The sequence below is a fragment of the Elephantulus edwardii genome, unplaced genomic scaffold (genome assembly GCF_000299155.1).
Source record: "Elephantulus edwardii isolate Elephantulus edwardi_28Jun2011 unplaced genomic scaffold, EleEdw1.0 scaffold00008, whole genome shotgun sequence".
Classification (NCBI taxonomy): Eukaryota; Metazoa; Chordata; class Mammalia; order Macroscelidea; family Macroscelididae; genus Elephantulus; species Elephantulus edwardii.
In genome coordinates, this window is record NW_006399758.1 from 10,491,338 (window position 1) to 10,508,220 (window position 16,883).

General features: G+C 37.5%; 1 protein-coding gene across 1 annotated transcript in view; it reads left to right on the top strand.

The window, feature by feature from the left end:
* PREX2 (phosphatidylinositol-3,4,5-trisphosphate-dependent Rac exchange factor 2) overlaps positions 1–16,883 on the top strand; it is a 409,408-nt gene that overhangs the window by 153,514 nt on the left and 239,011 nt on the right. Inside the window, exon 9 of the mRNA XM_006880444.1 lies at positions 14,109–14,258. Coding sequence (XP_006880506.1) covers positions 14,109–14,258 — 150 coding nt within the window. The remainder of the gene's footprint in view (positions 1–14,108; positions 14,259–16,883) is intronic.

Here is a 16,883-nt window from a genome sequence, read left to right on the forward strand (position 1 = left end):
TTACACAAAGGAAGGGAAATAAAGCAGTAAGTATTAATAAGTAGATGATAGATACTTATTAAAGGAGTTCTGGTGGCCTAGTAGTAAGAAATTTTGCTCCCAACCCAAAGGCAGGCAGTTTGAATCCACCAACTGCTCTGCGGAATCTCTTCCTGTGTGATTCACAGCCTCTGACAACCCAATAGAGGGTCACCTCTGAGTCAGTTCTGACTCCACGACATATGATAACAACAACAAAGACTTAATAAGGTGGGTGAAGAGAAAGACAATATAGAATAAGTAGATAGTTAGACATTGCAGTATTGTAATTAATGTTAGAAAACAGAATGTGAATGAGAGATTGAATAAAAAAACCAAATGCTTTTGTAAACTTCCACTCAAATATTATTTTTTTTAAAGTGCCTAGGATGTGCCTGAGCTCTGAGTGCAAGGAAGTGAACTAGTCCGGAAGGACCTGCTCAGAATCGCCAGTCTCTTTGCTGTTAATCCTTTCTCTCACTACTGGAGTCTCCTCTCTCGTGTTGCCTCAGCGTTTTGTCATTTCCTTCTCTTTTCACACTTTTCCATAGTCACCCAGCTCCTAGTGTCACTTCCGGTGTCACTGAACCCCAGGCTCTTATTACTCCACTTCCTTCTTCTCCACCAGTCGATGTGACTCACTGGTGATGCCATCTACCTTGACAGTCCACGTGAAATTGGATATTACTTACTGTGATCATTGTCTCTTTTTAAAACTGGAACAGAAGACAAAGAAGTGCCCAGGGCCTTTGGAGACTGGAGTAAAGCAAGGGCCTCCGGTATGTCTGTGTAAGATGCTAGACCCTAGGAGCAGTAGCCGACTTTTAATGGTGCTTTTATGTGAATGGTCCTTGGATTCAGTGCCATGAAGAAGCTCCACCAGTGCTGGTATGATTCATCCATGGCTAAGATAATCTTGGAGGGTGGAGAAATTGTGGATGACAAGGTCTAAAGTCCTGATGGACACAGGCTAATTGGGAAGACAGGATGGCATTGCAGTAATATGTTGAGCTTTTATAAATTAATTGTCTGGTGAAATGTCATGGAACAAATTCCAAAACTTCATAGAAAAATGATGCAGATACCCCTTTGATTTTGTCTTACTCATTAGGGCTCCGCTTCCCCTTTTCATTCCTCTCTCACATGTGTAAGCACCACAACTGTAGGGATTTGGCAACCATTTGTTGGTGTGTCATGTTTGTCGGTGTGTCATGTAGGGCAATTTTAAGCTGTGAGGCTGTAATTGGATACTTTTCCTCTAGCTTTCTCTAGACTCAATTATGTTTCTTCGTGGTTGTGTCCACTAGGTCTCTGGGGGAAGTGTAAATCCCTTGCCAAAACTTGGATATTAAAAACTAGACTTTTTGAAGACAAATGAGACCTTGAAGAGCAACTAATTAACCCATTAACATTTCAGATTATAAAAATGAGACCAATTTAAAAACTAACTGGTCCAAGTTTGTTCAGCTGTCCAGTCGAGAGCTGGGGCTGGTTCCTGGGTCCATCTTTGAGAAGCAGTCAGGAAAGCAGAGGCTCCTTCCAGGTTTTAATCCTACAGTGACCACTTGGAGAACAGTGAGGAAGGCATGAGTTTGCAGACATTAATTTTCATTGTTTTGTTTTTCTGAGAGGCAATCTGGTGACTGCACTTTCTTCTTTGCTCCTTTTGGTCATGGAATCTTCATTTCTTGTTGGTGAGCCTGGGCTCCCCCACTCACACCCCTTGCTTCCTTTAACTTCTGGCTGGTGCTTCAATATTGTTAAGTTTCAGCGAAGCTTTGCAGTGCCTGCATGCCAAGTCCTGCTAATACTGGGTAAGTCAAGGGCAATAAGAGCAAACAGTCAGGCTGATTCTCTCTAGGGAGCTTGAGTGATCTAGTGGGTAAGAAGTCACTCAATCCAAAGACAGTTCAAATCCAAGAAAGATAGGCAGTTTTTTCTCCTATTATTTACAGCCTCTGAAAAACCACTGGGGAGGGTCAGCTATGAGTCAATTTTAGATATACTGCCATGAGGTGTTTGTTTTGGGCCTTTAGTTTGTATTAAATTTGAGTACAGAGGGAAACCCAAGTAAGATGCTGCTCTTTGGAGGCCCTTGGATGCTATCCCTCCTCAGGTGCTGCTAACTCAAATACTAGGTGTTTCCAGTTGTCTCAGTCTTCTAGAGATTCAGTAAGATGGGTGGTATCCTTCCACTGAAATGTATAGCTTCAGATACTCAATGGAGTGTTGCTTTCAGTTGGTACCAACTTGAGTGCAATGAGTGAGACTCTTTGCAATGCCAAACATTTAAAGTAAAAGTATTCACTACACATTGAAGGTGTAAATAATAGAAATGAGTGGATTGAGATGTATATTTTTAAGAATACTTAGAGCTTCTAATAGACAATCATCAAATTATAGAAAGGTACTGAATTTCTAACTGGACTGAGGACTTTTATTTTTTATAAGTATAAATCAAAAGCTTTTCTTCTTTTTCTGATAAAGTGAATTGTATGTTTTAGCTCCAGACTTGCAGAAGAAACCATTGCTCTTGGAATGAGACCAGAGAGCACTCACCAATATGTATTTAGAGATGGTTGTAATTTCATATACAATACTCAGTCACTAGAATTATCACACTGTGATAATATTTGGGTATAGAGAATATTTAATTAATGCTATGACATACGGAAGACCTAAGATTTGGATATTTATTTTAATGCATATATGCTATACTTAGGGATCTTTGGTGGCCTAGTAGTGAGAACCTGCTCTGCGATCCTGAAGGCACATGGTTTGTGGCCACCAGCTGCTCCATGGGAGAAGGATGGGCAATTTCCTCCTGTGCAATTAACTGCCTCTGAAAACTCACCAGAGGGTCAGCTATGGGTTGGTTCTGACTCTATGGTACATAACAACAACAACATATATAGGGAGCCCTTTGGCCTAGTCAGAAGAACCTGTCCTGCAATCCCAAAGGCATGTGGTTCAAATTTGCCAGCTGCTTCACAGAAAGATGGACAATCTCCTTCCATTTGGTTAAAGTCTCTGAAAACCCACTGGAGGGTCAGCTATGAGACAGTTCTAACTTCATGGTACCCAACAACAACACCACCACAGCATATTATACATAGCCCAGTTTCTTGAATGGTTTCCTCAGAATTCAAATTGCATAGATATGGAGAAAGGATACAGCCCTGATGTACACTTTTTATTATTTTAAACCATGTACAGTTCCCTTCTTTTGTTGGACCAAGAGCTTCTTGGTTTAGGTCTAGATTTTCCATTAGCACAATTAAGTACGCAGTCAGATCCTTTGCATAGTCAAAACACAAATAGCATCTTTATGGTATTCTCTGCTTTCAGCCAAATCCCATCAGATATTAACAGTAATGTCCCTTGTGCCATGACTTCTTTGGAATCCAGCTTGAATTTCTTGCAGTTCCCTATCAGTGTACTGTTACAGCTATTTTTTAAATAATCTTCAATAGGCTGGTATTTGCATGGGATGTTGTTGTTGTTGTTATGTGCCGTCGAGTCGTTTCCGACTCATAGCGACCCTATGCACAACAGCCCTAAACCCTGCTCTATCCTGCGCCAACCGCACCGCCTCTGACACACCCATCCCTATTACCCCAGTCACCGAATCAATCCATCTCATAGAGGGTCTTCCCCTCCTGCGTTGTCCCTCCACCCTCCCAAGCATGATGTCCCTCTCCAAGGACCTCCTGGCAACATGTCCAAAGTATGTCAGACGAAGCCCCAGAATCCTTGCCTCCAAGGAGTAGCTTGGTTTAATCCTCTCCAAGACAAATCCTTTTGTTTTCCTGGCAGTCCAGGGTACATTCAGTACCCTTCTCCAGCACCACAGCTCAAAAGCATCCACTGGGATAGGAATGATATTTTTTTATAATTTTCACATTCTGTTGGATCACCTTTTTTGGGGATTGGCATAAATAAGGATCTCTTCAGTCAGTTGACCAGGCAACTGTCTTGCAAATTTCTTGAAACAGATTAATGATCACATCCAGGGCTGTGTCTGTTTGTTGAAATTGTCAATTGCTATTCCACCAATTCCTGAGAACTTGATTTTGCCAATGCCTTCCATGTGATTTGGACTTTTCCCTTCATCTTGATCATGTGGTACGTCATGAAATATTTCAGTGCCAATCAATTTTCTTTATGGTATTGTGACTCCCTGTACTGCTTCCATCTTCTTTTAATACTTACTATATAATCAAGATTTTATATGTAGAATCATTCACTATTGCAATTAGTTATTTTAGTTATTTCAGCTTAAGAAATTCCAAGTAAGTTGTTCTGTTTTCATGTTGAAGCTCAGCTCTTTGCTCATTTTTAATACATTTCTTTGCTTCCCTGAGCTGGCCTTTGAAGTCTTCTGTTCATCTCTTTTATTTAATAATTCTTTTTACTTTTACCTCTTTACATTTTAGTGGAATTTTCAGTGTCTTTTCTGATACCCATTTTGGTCTTTTCTTTTTCACCTGTCTTTGTAATGACCTTTTGCTTTCTTCATGGATAATAGCCTTAAACTAATCCCACACCTCACCAGGTCTGTATGAAAAAGAATGTGGAATCAAGAATGGATGAGCCTCATCAACAACCTGCTTTATGTAGGTGATGCTACCTTGCCTGCTGAAAGTGAAGAGGACTTTGAACACTTGCTCCAGAAAAATAGAAGAATAGAGCCTTCAATATAGATTACATCTCAGCATCAAGACAACAAAGATCCGTACCATCGGGCCAATAGACAACGTCATGATGGATGGGAAAAAGATTAACATTTTCAATGATTATTTAATCTTTATTGGATTCACAATCAATACCCATGATTACAGTACTCAAGAAATCAAAATACATGTTGCATTAGGAAAATGTTAAGGGGCTCTCATAAGTCCTAAAGTGAAAGGATGAAAAACTAACGTGTGCCTGATCCAAGTCATAATCTTTTTTTCCCATTACTCCCAATGCATATGAAAATCAGATAATGAATAAGGATGACGAAGAAGAATCAATGTCTGTATATTGTGGCATTGGAGAAGTTACTGAGTATCCCGTGAATTGCCGGAAGAATAAACAAGCCTGTCTTGGGGAAAGTGTAGCCAGGGTGCTCCTTAGAAGCAAAGATGGTGAACAGTCATCACACATCCTTTGGACTTGTTGTCAAGAGAAGCCAGTCCTTGGAAAAGGACATCATGAGAACGTTGGAGGGTCAGAGAAAGAGAAGAAGACCTAAACAAAATAAATTGACTCAGTGACGGTAACAGTGGATTTACATCAGAGATGGTTAGCAAGGCACAGGAGAGGCACAGGATCTGTTTTTCATAAAATTGCTTTAAGTTACATTTGACTCAATGGCACCCAAGAATGGCAATATTATTATTCTTTGTCTTGGAGCAAGATGGAAATCATTAAGTTTATGGCCAAATTTCCCTTTTCTTGTGTTCATTTCTCATTTCAGCAAATTCCGAGTTTCTTTTTGAAGATTTTTTTCTGGAGTGGGGCAATAATAGTTTACTCAGCATCCTTTTGGGGCGCAGTAGTTTAAGTATAAGCATAAGAAACTAGCAATAAAGATTAAAATGTGTATATGCATGTACTCTATGATGTTTGTATTCCTTTTCTTTTAAATACAAACATTAACCAAATGACAACCATATTCACTGCATGCCATATCATCCAATTAAGCATAAATTTATTGTTGCACAATTGTCAAATAAATGGTTAAAAATAACCTTTATATTTATCAAATAGATAAATCAAATAATAGCCTCACCACTCTTAATATGGTTGTGTAAAGTGCGTTGAATATTTTTCAATCAAGAATGATAGCTTTATAATGTTTAAAAGAGTATTGAGTTTATAATAAGTTTTTCTTCCTAGTATGCTTGAATTTCCATATTGTTACATTAAAGGAATGTATTTAGAAATTTCAAAAGGTCAGTAAGAGTCTGAACTATATTTTAAATTTTTAAAAGGATAAAAAACCCAATTAAACTATATTTTGCTGTAAATAATGCTTTATATTATTTTGAATACTAGGCATATTTCCTTTTTTGAGATAAAATTATAGGTTTACTATAAAATATTTTATAAACATCAAATACTTAATGAATAAATTATAATTTTAAAAATAATCTTTAAAAATTGGTATGGTCACGCTATTGATTGAGGGTTGAATACATTATTTAAACACCCATCTCTTTTATTCAGAATACTATATACTGGCACTTCTATTTTCTAGCTAGAATATATAATGCTTGGCTCTAGTCCATCTTATAAAATGACAATTTTTTTTCTCTAATATTTTTATTGATTTTCATTTAATAATCCCTTTATAGTATATTTCATTCATGCACAATTTTTCCTTTACATTGTATTTCATACAATCATTCATATATATTCTATTTTACATTATTTTTTATACTAGTTTATTTACAAAATTCAAATACCTTATTTTTCACACCACATCCTTCCCATTTCCCTCACTCCTCCACCCATCAAATTGTACGACCCATGATTAATCCCCCTCCCCACACATCCTCACCCATCTGCTTCCACCCTCCCTCCCTTAGATCTTCACACTTATTCTACAATAATGGTTTTATACAGTATTTGTCCTTGTGGGACTGAGTTAGTTCACTCAGCATAATGCTCTTCAGTCTTTCTCAAGTTAGGTAAAAATTTTATTCTGGTTTATATACAAAGTCCATAAAGTTCATATTCATTGTTTTTCATACTGGACCTTTCCCCTTTCCTTTACCAATCCCTCCCTCCACCCATCAAATTGTGTGACCCTATGTTTAAGTTACCCCCTTTCTTCCTTGGATCCTCGTACATGCTCTACAATAAGGGTCCTATACAGTATTTGTCTTTATGAGGCTGAGTTAGTTCACTTAGCATAATACGCTCCACTTCCTCCCATGTTAGGTAGTAATTTGCATGCCCAATTACAAAGGGATAGATTGAGAAATTATTCTACATCCACACAATGGAATACTATGCAGAACGAAGGAGCAATGATTTTGTAAAATGTACAGTCTTTCTAAGAATATCAGCATGCCCACTGAGACTTATATCTGTTTTGCAGGGGGAAACCCCAGAAACCTATTTATGTGAAAGTATAGTGAATTAATAATAGGAAATTTGTAAACTACTTATCTTCTTACAACCTTCAAGTAAATGAATGGATTGTTTAAGGCTGCCCTATCAACTTTTTGGAAAGTATTGGTCAATAGAGATTATTGCACTTGGATATTCCACACTTAGTGAATGACAATTTTCTTTCCATTTCTTTTTTTTTTTAATTTAGGTTGTTTATTTTTCATTTCAATGAACATCTACAGAGATTTTGGGATTCCATTCATTCATTGTTGCACCCTTCTCCCCGCACAAATCCATTTCTTTTTAATACTTTCAGTACGAGAAATGCTTAAGACTTTTTGGATTTTTTAAGGATAAAAGCGTGGAAAGACATTTCTATGATCTTCTTGAAGGTGTTCCTTAGAGATAAATATATTCTTCATTTGACGTATGAAGAGGAAAAGAATCTGCTATGATTACAATTGTGAAGCTCTTTGTACCACTCGGTATTTTATGAAGTATCTTGGAGGAGCAAAGAGTCAATGCCCTTGGCTACTAACTGAAAGATTAGAGAGTTCACCAAGAGGCCCTTCAGAAGGAAGGATCTATGGATGATGGAACCAAACACCTTGTGGTCTTGTCTTTGCCTTGTCATCTTTGCTGTTTTGAGCCTATTGCTACCTCTGTGCCAATCCATTTTGTTCACGGCTTTCTTCTTTTTTGTTGGTCCACTACTGTGACATGCATGATGTCTTTCTCCAGAGCTGAATATCTTCTGACAAGTTCAAAACGAGTGTATATATGTATATGTATGTGTATATATGTATGTACTTAAATTTTCTTATGATCTTTTAAAATTAACATGATAAAATGGTGAATACAACCTAAAACTTTTAAAAGTAATTCTTACTTCATTTAAAATTGTTGTATAACCAAAAAAATGGTTTTTGAAAGCATATTGCTGAAGTGCTTAACATTTTATTTGAAATAGCAGATTTTAGTGGGGTCTGTAGTCTGTAGGGAGGCCATTCCTCTCTGGCAATTAAAATCCACTAGTGGATCTGAGAAAGAAAAGCAACCAGTCCCCTAGTCTTGGAAAACCAATGGAGGGTCAGTTCTGAGTCCATTCTTTCTCCATGATAATGAGAGAGAAATAGTGACAGAATGGCACTTTCAGGGGTAAGGTATGGTTAATTCAATTGATGGTATTTTCAGTAACCTTATAAACTGTATGAAAGTTGGAAAAGGAATGGAATACCAGAGAAGAATTAAAGATTTTTAAATCAGGTATTGGCAAAGATCATTAAAAAAGATTGGCATATCTGGTGGCCTAGTGGCAAGAAACTGCCACGATCTCAAAGGCACATGGTTCAAGGCCACCACTTGCTGAGCAGAAGGATAGGCAGTCTCCTGTGTGATTGACTGCCTCTGAACCCCCACTGCAGGGTCAGCTATGGGTCACTTCTGACTCTATGGTATACAGCAACAACAACATGGACTGCCAAAACAGAACAAGCATATTTCTCTCTGGAGAAGTGCAGCCAGAATACTCCTTACAAAGAACTGTCATGGTTATCTAGGGCCATAATAAGAGAGATAACACGTCACTGGCTTCAGCAAACACATATTTATTTGGTTGTAGTTTAGGAGGCTAGAAGTCCACATTCATGGTGGGAGCCCTAGGAGAAGGTCTGGAGTTCCTTGGAGATGTACATGTGTCAAGGTGCTTTCTTGAGCAGACTTGAATGTAAAAGATGTATGCCATTCCTAACAATTCTTTCTTCCTTGGTGATGTTGAAAGCCTTTACTCTGGCTTACTTTCCTCCTCCTTTTTTTCTGGTGAGATAATAGACAATATAGTCTACACCCTAGGGGAATCTTCTCCTTACTCTTATTAGGGCTATGGTGGCCTCAAGGGTTTGCATTTCAAAGACTGCCCCTTCCTGACTGCATGCCCAAAGCATGTACAATGATGTTTCACTGTCCTTGTCTTTAAGGAGCACTCTGGTTGCACTTCTTCAAAACAGACTTGTTGTTCTTTTGGCAGTTCATGAGATAGTCAATACTTTTTTTTTTTAATACCATAATTGAAAGACCTCAGTGTTTCTTCTGTCATACATATTCATTGTCCAACTTTCAGCTGCACAGGAAAAGGTTGAAAATATTATGCTATGTTTTGGGTGCCCCTTGGTCTTGAAACTAATATTTTTCTCTATTGCATTTTATAAAGTTCCCTGACATCAGATTTTGCCAGTGGATTATGTCTTTTGATATCTCGATTGTAGTTGTGTTGGTTGTGGATCTCAGTAAAATGAAATTGTTAAGAACTTCAGTCTTTTCCTCATCTATCATGGACTTGCCTGCTGGTCAAGTGGTGAGGCTTTTTGTTTGTTTTTTTTTTTTATGCTGAGATGAGCACTGGGATGTTTATATGAGCACAGTTAAGTGTTCTGGGATTCCCATTCTACTCAACGTTATCCATGATTTCTGGCGTTCCACAGAATCAAATGCCTTTGCATGGCCAGTAAAACACAACTAAACACATATCTGATATTCTTTGATTTCACTCAAGATTCGTCTGATAATGCTATTCCTCATACTATGGTCTCTTCTGGGTCCAACTGGGAGTTCCCTATTGATGTACTGTCCGAGCCCTTTAATCTTCAGCAAGGTTTTACTTGTTTGTGATATTAATGTTTAATAACTTTGCCATTCTTTCGGATTATCTCATTTTTGTGGACCAGGAACAAATAAGAATTTCTGGCAGTCAATGGGTCAGGTAACTGTCTTCTAAATTTCTTGACATAAACTAGTGGGCACCTACAGGACTGCATCTTCTTACACAATGTCAATTAATATTCCATCAATTCCTGGGATTAATTTTTTGTCTTTGCCTTTCATGAAGCTTGGATTTCACTGGTAACTGATGATTTGCTACCTCCTGAAATCTTTCTGAGCCATCTAGTTCATTTTGGTACAATGACTATGCATTCCTTCCATCTTCTTTTAATACTCCTTGCATCATTCAAGATTTTGCACATGAATTCCTTCACTATTATAACTCAAAGCTTGAATTTCTTTTTCTGTCCTTTTAGCTATGCTAAATGCCAAGGAAGGGTGCTCTTTTGTTAAAATACTTTGCTTTGTCTCTTCAAATTGCCCTTTGGAATTTTTTGTTCATCTCTTTTACTTCAATATTTCTTCTTATTGTTTTGGCCTCTCCTTGTTCTAAAACAAGTTTCAGAGTCTTTTCTCCCATAATTTTTGATCTTACTCTTCTTTCCCATCCTTGTATAGAACTTTTGCTTTTCTCATGGATGATATCCTTGACAACTCCTCTGGCCTTCTGTTGTTAGTGTTTGATGTGTCAAATCTCTTCTTGAAATTCTTTTTTAAATTTAGTTGGGATAGACATAAGGTCATATATTGGTTTTTGCAGGCTTGTTTTACTTTTCTTTGGCTTCAATTTGAACTCACATATCAGTAACTGATAGTTTGTGCCATAGTTAGACCCTGATCTGTTTAGACTGCTAATATTAAACTGTGTTGATTCTTTCCATAGATGTAGTCAATTTTAGACCTGTGTAGTTTATTATTTGAGATCCGTGTGTATAGCTGTGATTTGTGTTTTTTAAGAAACATAGTTGTAGATTATTGTCATTATGTATATGTATTTGGGTGGCACAATTCAATTGATGGAAAGAATTAATTTCTCATATTTTGTGCATGCTGTCAGGAGGGGCCAGATGCTGAAGGAAGTTGTCATGCTTGGTAATGCAGAGGGTCACTGAGAAAGAAGATTCTCAGTAAGAGGGATTGATACAATGCCTGCCCTCGAGGGCTCAAGCATAACATTGATTTGTGAGGATGATGCAGGACTGGCTGATGTTTCCTTCCTTTGTTCGTAGAGCTTGCTATGACTTGGAGCCAACTCAATGGCACCAGCAACAACAATGAACTGGCCGTCTGTACATGAACAATAGTTACATGAAATGAAATACTTCTGGTTCTGACCAGTTCTTGTACAGTTTCCAAAGGAAGGTTGAAAGTGCACAGGCTGGAGTGGTAAAAGGCAGTTATTAATAATTAAAAAACAACAACCCTAAGCATTGCTGTCAAGTCAGTATCAACTCATAACTGGCCTTCCAGCAAGTTTTCTGAAACAGTTAATTGCAGAGAATCAGATGGCCTGCCTTTCTTCTGAGATACTGGTGGATGCATACTGCTGGTTTGGGACCATTTTTGGTTTAGCAGGACAGTGCCCTCTAGCCTGTAACTCCCAGAACTCCCTGGGACACCCTTTAAACAGGAATGAGACTTGCTTAGGCAGAGAAGAGAGCAGGGAATTTTGACAAGAGCCTTGGCCTAAGGAAAAACAAGGAAAACACCAGACAAGAAAGGAATGATGGGAGCACATTAGAACACAGTGGAAACTGGCTCTGGTTAGATATAATGGGGTCGTGTTAGGAAGAACCTCTCAAACATAGCTTAAGTATGTGCAGTTGATTCAGAGGTGAGATATGAAAGGTCTTTGAGCCAAGAAATGTCATGATGAAGAATATTTCAGGAAGACTCAACAGGTTGTGGAGAGGGCAATGCTTAAGTCATCTAGATGGGCAAAGAAGGAAGGTCTCAGAGAGGGCAGGAAGTGGCAGGATAGCAATCTGGGCATTCTGACATGTGAAATTGTGTCCCCCTTGTTCCATGGGAGGTATCCATAACGTTATTGCTGTGTGCGTGCCGTCTCATAACTGACCCTCCTGCAGGTTTTCAGAGGCAGTAAATCACAGGAGAGGTGTTTGCTTGTCTTCTTCGATGGAGCAGTTGGTGAATTCAAACTGAATGCCTGTAACTGCACAACATTTCACTGCTAGACCAAGATGTTTCTTCCATTCTATTAGTGCTTTTGCCATTCTGTTATTTCAGGCACCATGTGGCCCAGGATCCCTGGTGGTGACTGTGGCTGCTAACCAAAGATCAGTAGTTCAGTCACTGATTCCCTGAGGAAAAAGCATTCTACTTCTGTAAAGATTCAAGGCCCGGCAACCCCGAGGACCATTTTAATCTGCCCTGTGGGACCCCACTTGTGATACTGTTGGGGTGGGGCTGGTTGAACTTTTGGCCCTTTCCCCCCCTATAGATTTGCCCTGACTTTTGAGGTGATTATTTCCCTAGATCTTCATGGGGGATTGTAGTCTAAATATACTTCAGACCTTTGGGGGGGAAAAAAACCCCAACTCATTATACTAGAAAAAGCAGAAGACCAGCACAGGAAAGGAAGAGCATCAGCGAGGTAGATGGGCATAGTGCCTGCAATGAGGGTTTTAATTAAGTACAGCAGAGATAGTGAGGATGGCACAAGATTGGGCAGAATTTTGCTCTGCTGTATGAAGAACCTCTATGAGCTCTTAAAAACAGATTTTCTTAATCCACCCTACCTATCTGCTTCGGAATCTATAGGACATTATAGAACTGCCTCTGAAGGTGTCTAAGGCGATATAAGTCTTTACAGAATCAGATTCCCACATCTTTCTTCTGGAAGTAGCTGGAAGGTTCCAACCACTGGCCTTTGGTTGACATCTAAGCACTTCCATCTCTGTGCCACCAGAACTCCCTTTAAAAATCTTTATTCCCTACTATTTCATTAATAACAACCTGACATGTTTTATGAGGACCTGCCATTTTGTGTAGAATTTGAATGTGAATTTAGTTATGTAAGATAGAACAGTACAAAAATTCCTTTTAATAATGAATTAGAATTTATTTATTGAGGGAAATCTGCCACTTTGAATGTCTGTGTTATCAGATTATTCATAGAATTATGGTACATAATTAACATACAGATTAATTCTTTTTCTCAATAGAATCTTCAGATTTTTAAATTACTCTCACTTATACAGTGTAGATTGATAGTAGAGTTTATTCATTATTAGTTCGGTCACAGAAAATGAACATATGGTAATTTTTGCAACTAAAAAAGTCTGTGGGAACCAGGAATCCAGACCAGGAATGCTACTTTTACTATCACATTTAGTATCAAAAAAGATACACCATTAGAAGGGAGACAAAGTGTAGTTGTACTAAGTAATTTTTCTAAACCACTTTTATCTCTATGGCTAGTATTCTTTATACCAGCTAATAATATTTAATGACTTTTAAGGGGGAAATTGAATAAAATGTGTCACTTTTTAAATTGGTGCTAATGCAGAACTAGGTCTTTGCTGTTTTCTCCTTTTGAATGTTTGCTTTATAGGAACTGTCATGCAAGTTAAGTCTGGTCACAAAGAATGTCACTCTTCCAGACCTACTATTCCATTTCCTGTTAGTAGAAGGTTGTTGTGGAAAGTTTGCTGTTGACATTTTAAAATGAAACATAAGCATTTAGCCATATTCATTGTAGGATCCTACAAAAAGACAAACATGAGTTCATTCTCAAAGATAGTTATTTCTTGAGCTTTATATTGTGAGAGTATGATGTTCTGAAGGTGTTGATTTTTCAACAATACCTCCAGTAGTATATTGGAGTTTATGTGTTTCTATTCATGAAGTTTAGGAAAATGCTTTCTTAAACTGTTCTCTTGTTTTGCTTTGATTCTTATTGTGTGCTTCCTTAAATAATTGAGAATTGTGTGGGGCTGTCCCTTGTCTTTGAAACATAAAATAATTTTTCAAGGTCATATTAAAAAGATAATTTTAATCAGAAACCTTGCATAATTATTGAGACAAAATTCCTTAATAGGTTATATTACATTGGTGACTTTAATAATATTTGTGAATATAGAAGAAATGAGAAGTTTTTATTAATCTTGTGTAATGTATGTGTTGCATATTAGAAATAATATTAAATATGTAAAAGTATTTTATTTTTTGTTTTCACTATTTATAAAAGAAAGATATTTTGAAAATGTTTGAGTTTGGAATCTTTCCTTGTGAATAAATCATAACTGTGCATATAACATTACATTCTGGATTTTTCTCCTCTGCTTTTACCTATTGATCTCCAGCCGACTTCCACAGCAGTGGACACATTGTTGTTAACGGATGGAAGATTCATAACACTGCCAAAAATAAGTGGTTTGTGTGTATGGCAAAAACACCTGAAGAGAAACATGAATGGTTTGAAGCTATTTTAAAAGAAAGAGAACGGAGAAAAGGTGAGTGTATCAATTGGCTTCTTTTATCGTATATGAAAAGAGTCTTGGTGACATGATGCATTTTGTGTTCCCTGCTAAATCGAAGTTCAGTGGTTCCAATCTACCAGTTGATTAGCAAAAGCAAAATGGACTGTCTCCTCCTATAGAGATTTATAGTGACAGAAATCCCATGAAGGATTGCTATGAATTAAAAGTGATTCAATGGCCGCAGGTTTTTGCTTTATGCTTTGTGAGAACTTCATCAAAATGCTATAAATGGGCAAAACTATGGGAAAGGTAAATAAATTTATATATACATATATAATCCATAATACTACATAAGGTATTACAGGGTATTACCGCTTCTAGTAGTTGTGCCTATTGGATATTTCACATGATAGTGAATATTTCTAAACAAAGTAGATTAGTCATTTCTTAATTATAGATTAAGCATTGCATTAATTCTTTAAAAAATTGTTAGAATTTCATGAAAGTGAATGTAATATAATCCAGTAAGCAGCATATTCTAATCAAGAGGACTAATTCAAATTTCCTTTTTAACTTAACCTCATTTGTAAAAGATACTTGGTGTGTTTATCTGTAGCTAAGCATATTTGTTTAGGACTAGAAATACTTTATAACTATTCATTTGTTTATTAAATAGTTGATAAAAGAAAGAAGAAAACATAAACATGACACATTATTCCTTTCTCCTGACATCTAGGAACAGAACACCTCTTTGGTGATACAGTTTTGGAACATAAAGAGTTCTTTTTCCATCTTTAAATTCTTTCCCCTGAAGATTGCACAAAAAGTCTACCTTGATTAAAATGTCCATTGCACACGGTTTAATTCCTTTGATTAGCCTTAGGTTAAGTCACATCTAGAAATTTGAAAGACAAAGATCATGAATGAATAACTGATTCCTTGTTGTTAGGTACTCATGACCTGGTTTCCCCAACTCATAATGACCCTCTGGCAGTAGAAAGAAATCCTGCCCAATTCTCCCCTACTTTCACGGCTACACTCACTGGCTCAAGCCATCTTTTTGAAGGTCTGCCTTTCCTTTGAAGAGTCTTTATGAAGCATGCCATTCTCCAGGGCCTGGCCTCTCCTGATAGTGTGCCCAGTGTATGTGAGATGAAGTCTCACCATTCTTGCTTCTAAGGAACATTCTGGCTGCACTTCTTCTAACACAGATTTGTTTGTTCTTTTCACGGTCCATAATATATTTAATATCTTTGGCCAATGCCACAGTTCAAAGGGACCAGTTATTCTTCTATCCAATGTATTAATTTTCCAACTTTCACAAAAAATAATTGAAAGAAAAAATCATGGATTGGTGCAGGAATACCTTAATCTTAAAAGTTACATCCTTACTCTTTAGCATTTTAAAGAAGTCCTTGATAGCAGATTTGCTCATTGCAATACTTTGTTAGCTATCTTGACTGCTGTTTTCATAGATGTTGACTGTGGATCCAAGTAGAAATGAAATCTTTGTGACAGCATCGTCATTTTTATTTCACCATTGATCATGATACTGTTTTTTACTGAACTGATTCTTTTGCTTTACTAAGTTGAATATTTATTCCTGAATAATGGTCTCTATAGACACACACCCAAGACAAGAATTTGAAAATAAAAAAGACAAAAAATCCTAATCGCATAAAATTAAATTTTATGGTATTTGACAAATAAAATTACCCTTCTTTCACTGTTTATAAATTAGTAAGATATTTTGTAGCTGGAAGAATAGAAATAATTAATGATTTTCTTGATCTGTAATAGGTTTTCTCTGATTTTCTTGCTGTCTTTTCCTCAGTCCGTTCCACCAATGGAGCACCATTGTTCTGAGAACTTTAATATTGCTGCTGGTGTCTTCCATATGCTGGGTTATCGTCTTCTCCCACCTGATTGATTTCTACCAGTCCATTGCCAATTTCGAAATCTTTACTCCCAGGTTTGACCTCTCTTCTGAGCTTCATATTCATGAATTCAACTTGTGTTGTTGTTGTTTACTGTTGAATCTGAGCCAGCCCATAGATGAACCTGCTGTGGGCTTTTAGGGGCAGCAAGTTGAATGGGAGGAGATTGCCCCATCTTTCTCCAGCAGAGCAGCTGGTAGATTTGAACTCTATACCTTTGCTTTGGTAGCACAATTTCTTACCACTAAGCCATCTGAGCTCAATGTATTCCACTTACTCCTGGGCACTTCCCACTGGAGCATCCTTGGGCAATGCTCCAATGCCTTTGTTCCATATGCCTCTTTATTATGTATTCAGTTATGCCATAAACGAGAAGCCATGGTGATGTTTTCCCTTTCCTTCACACCTGCATTTACTCTTTGTTGAGCATTGTCTAGTTGGATTCGACCAATAGCTGACCTTCCAGCAGGTTTTCAGAGGCAGTAATTTTCACAGGAGTTGATTGACCAGCTTTCCCCCCATTGAACATCTGGTGGATTCGAACTGCATACCTTTGCATTGGCAGCACAATTCCTTACCACTAATCCACCAGAGCTCCTCCTAGGTTATTTAAATACCATTTTCTAATAGGGAGCTTTCGTGGTATAGTCTAAAGAGTTGCGCTAACCCAGAGGCCATGCCTCTCTAGTTCATCTCTGCCAGCCACACTGCAAGAGAAAGA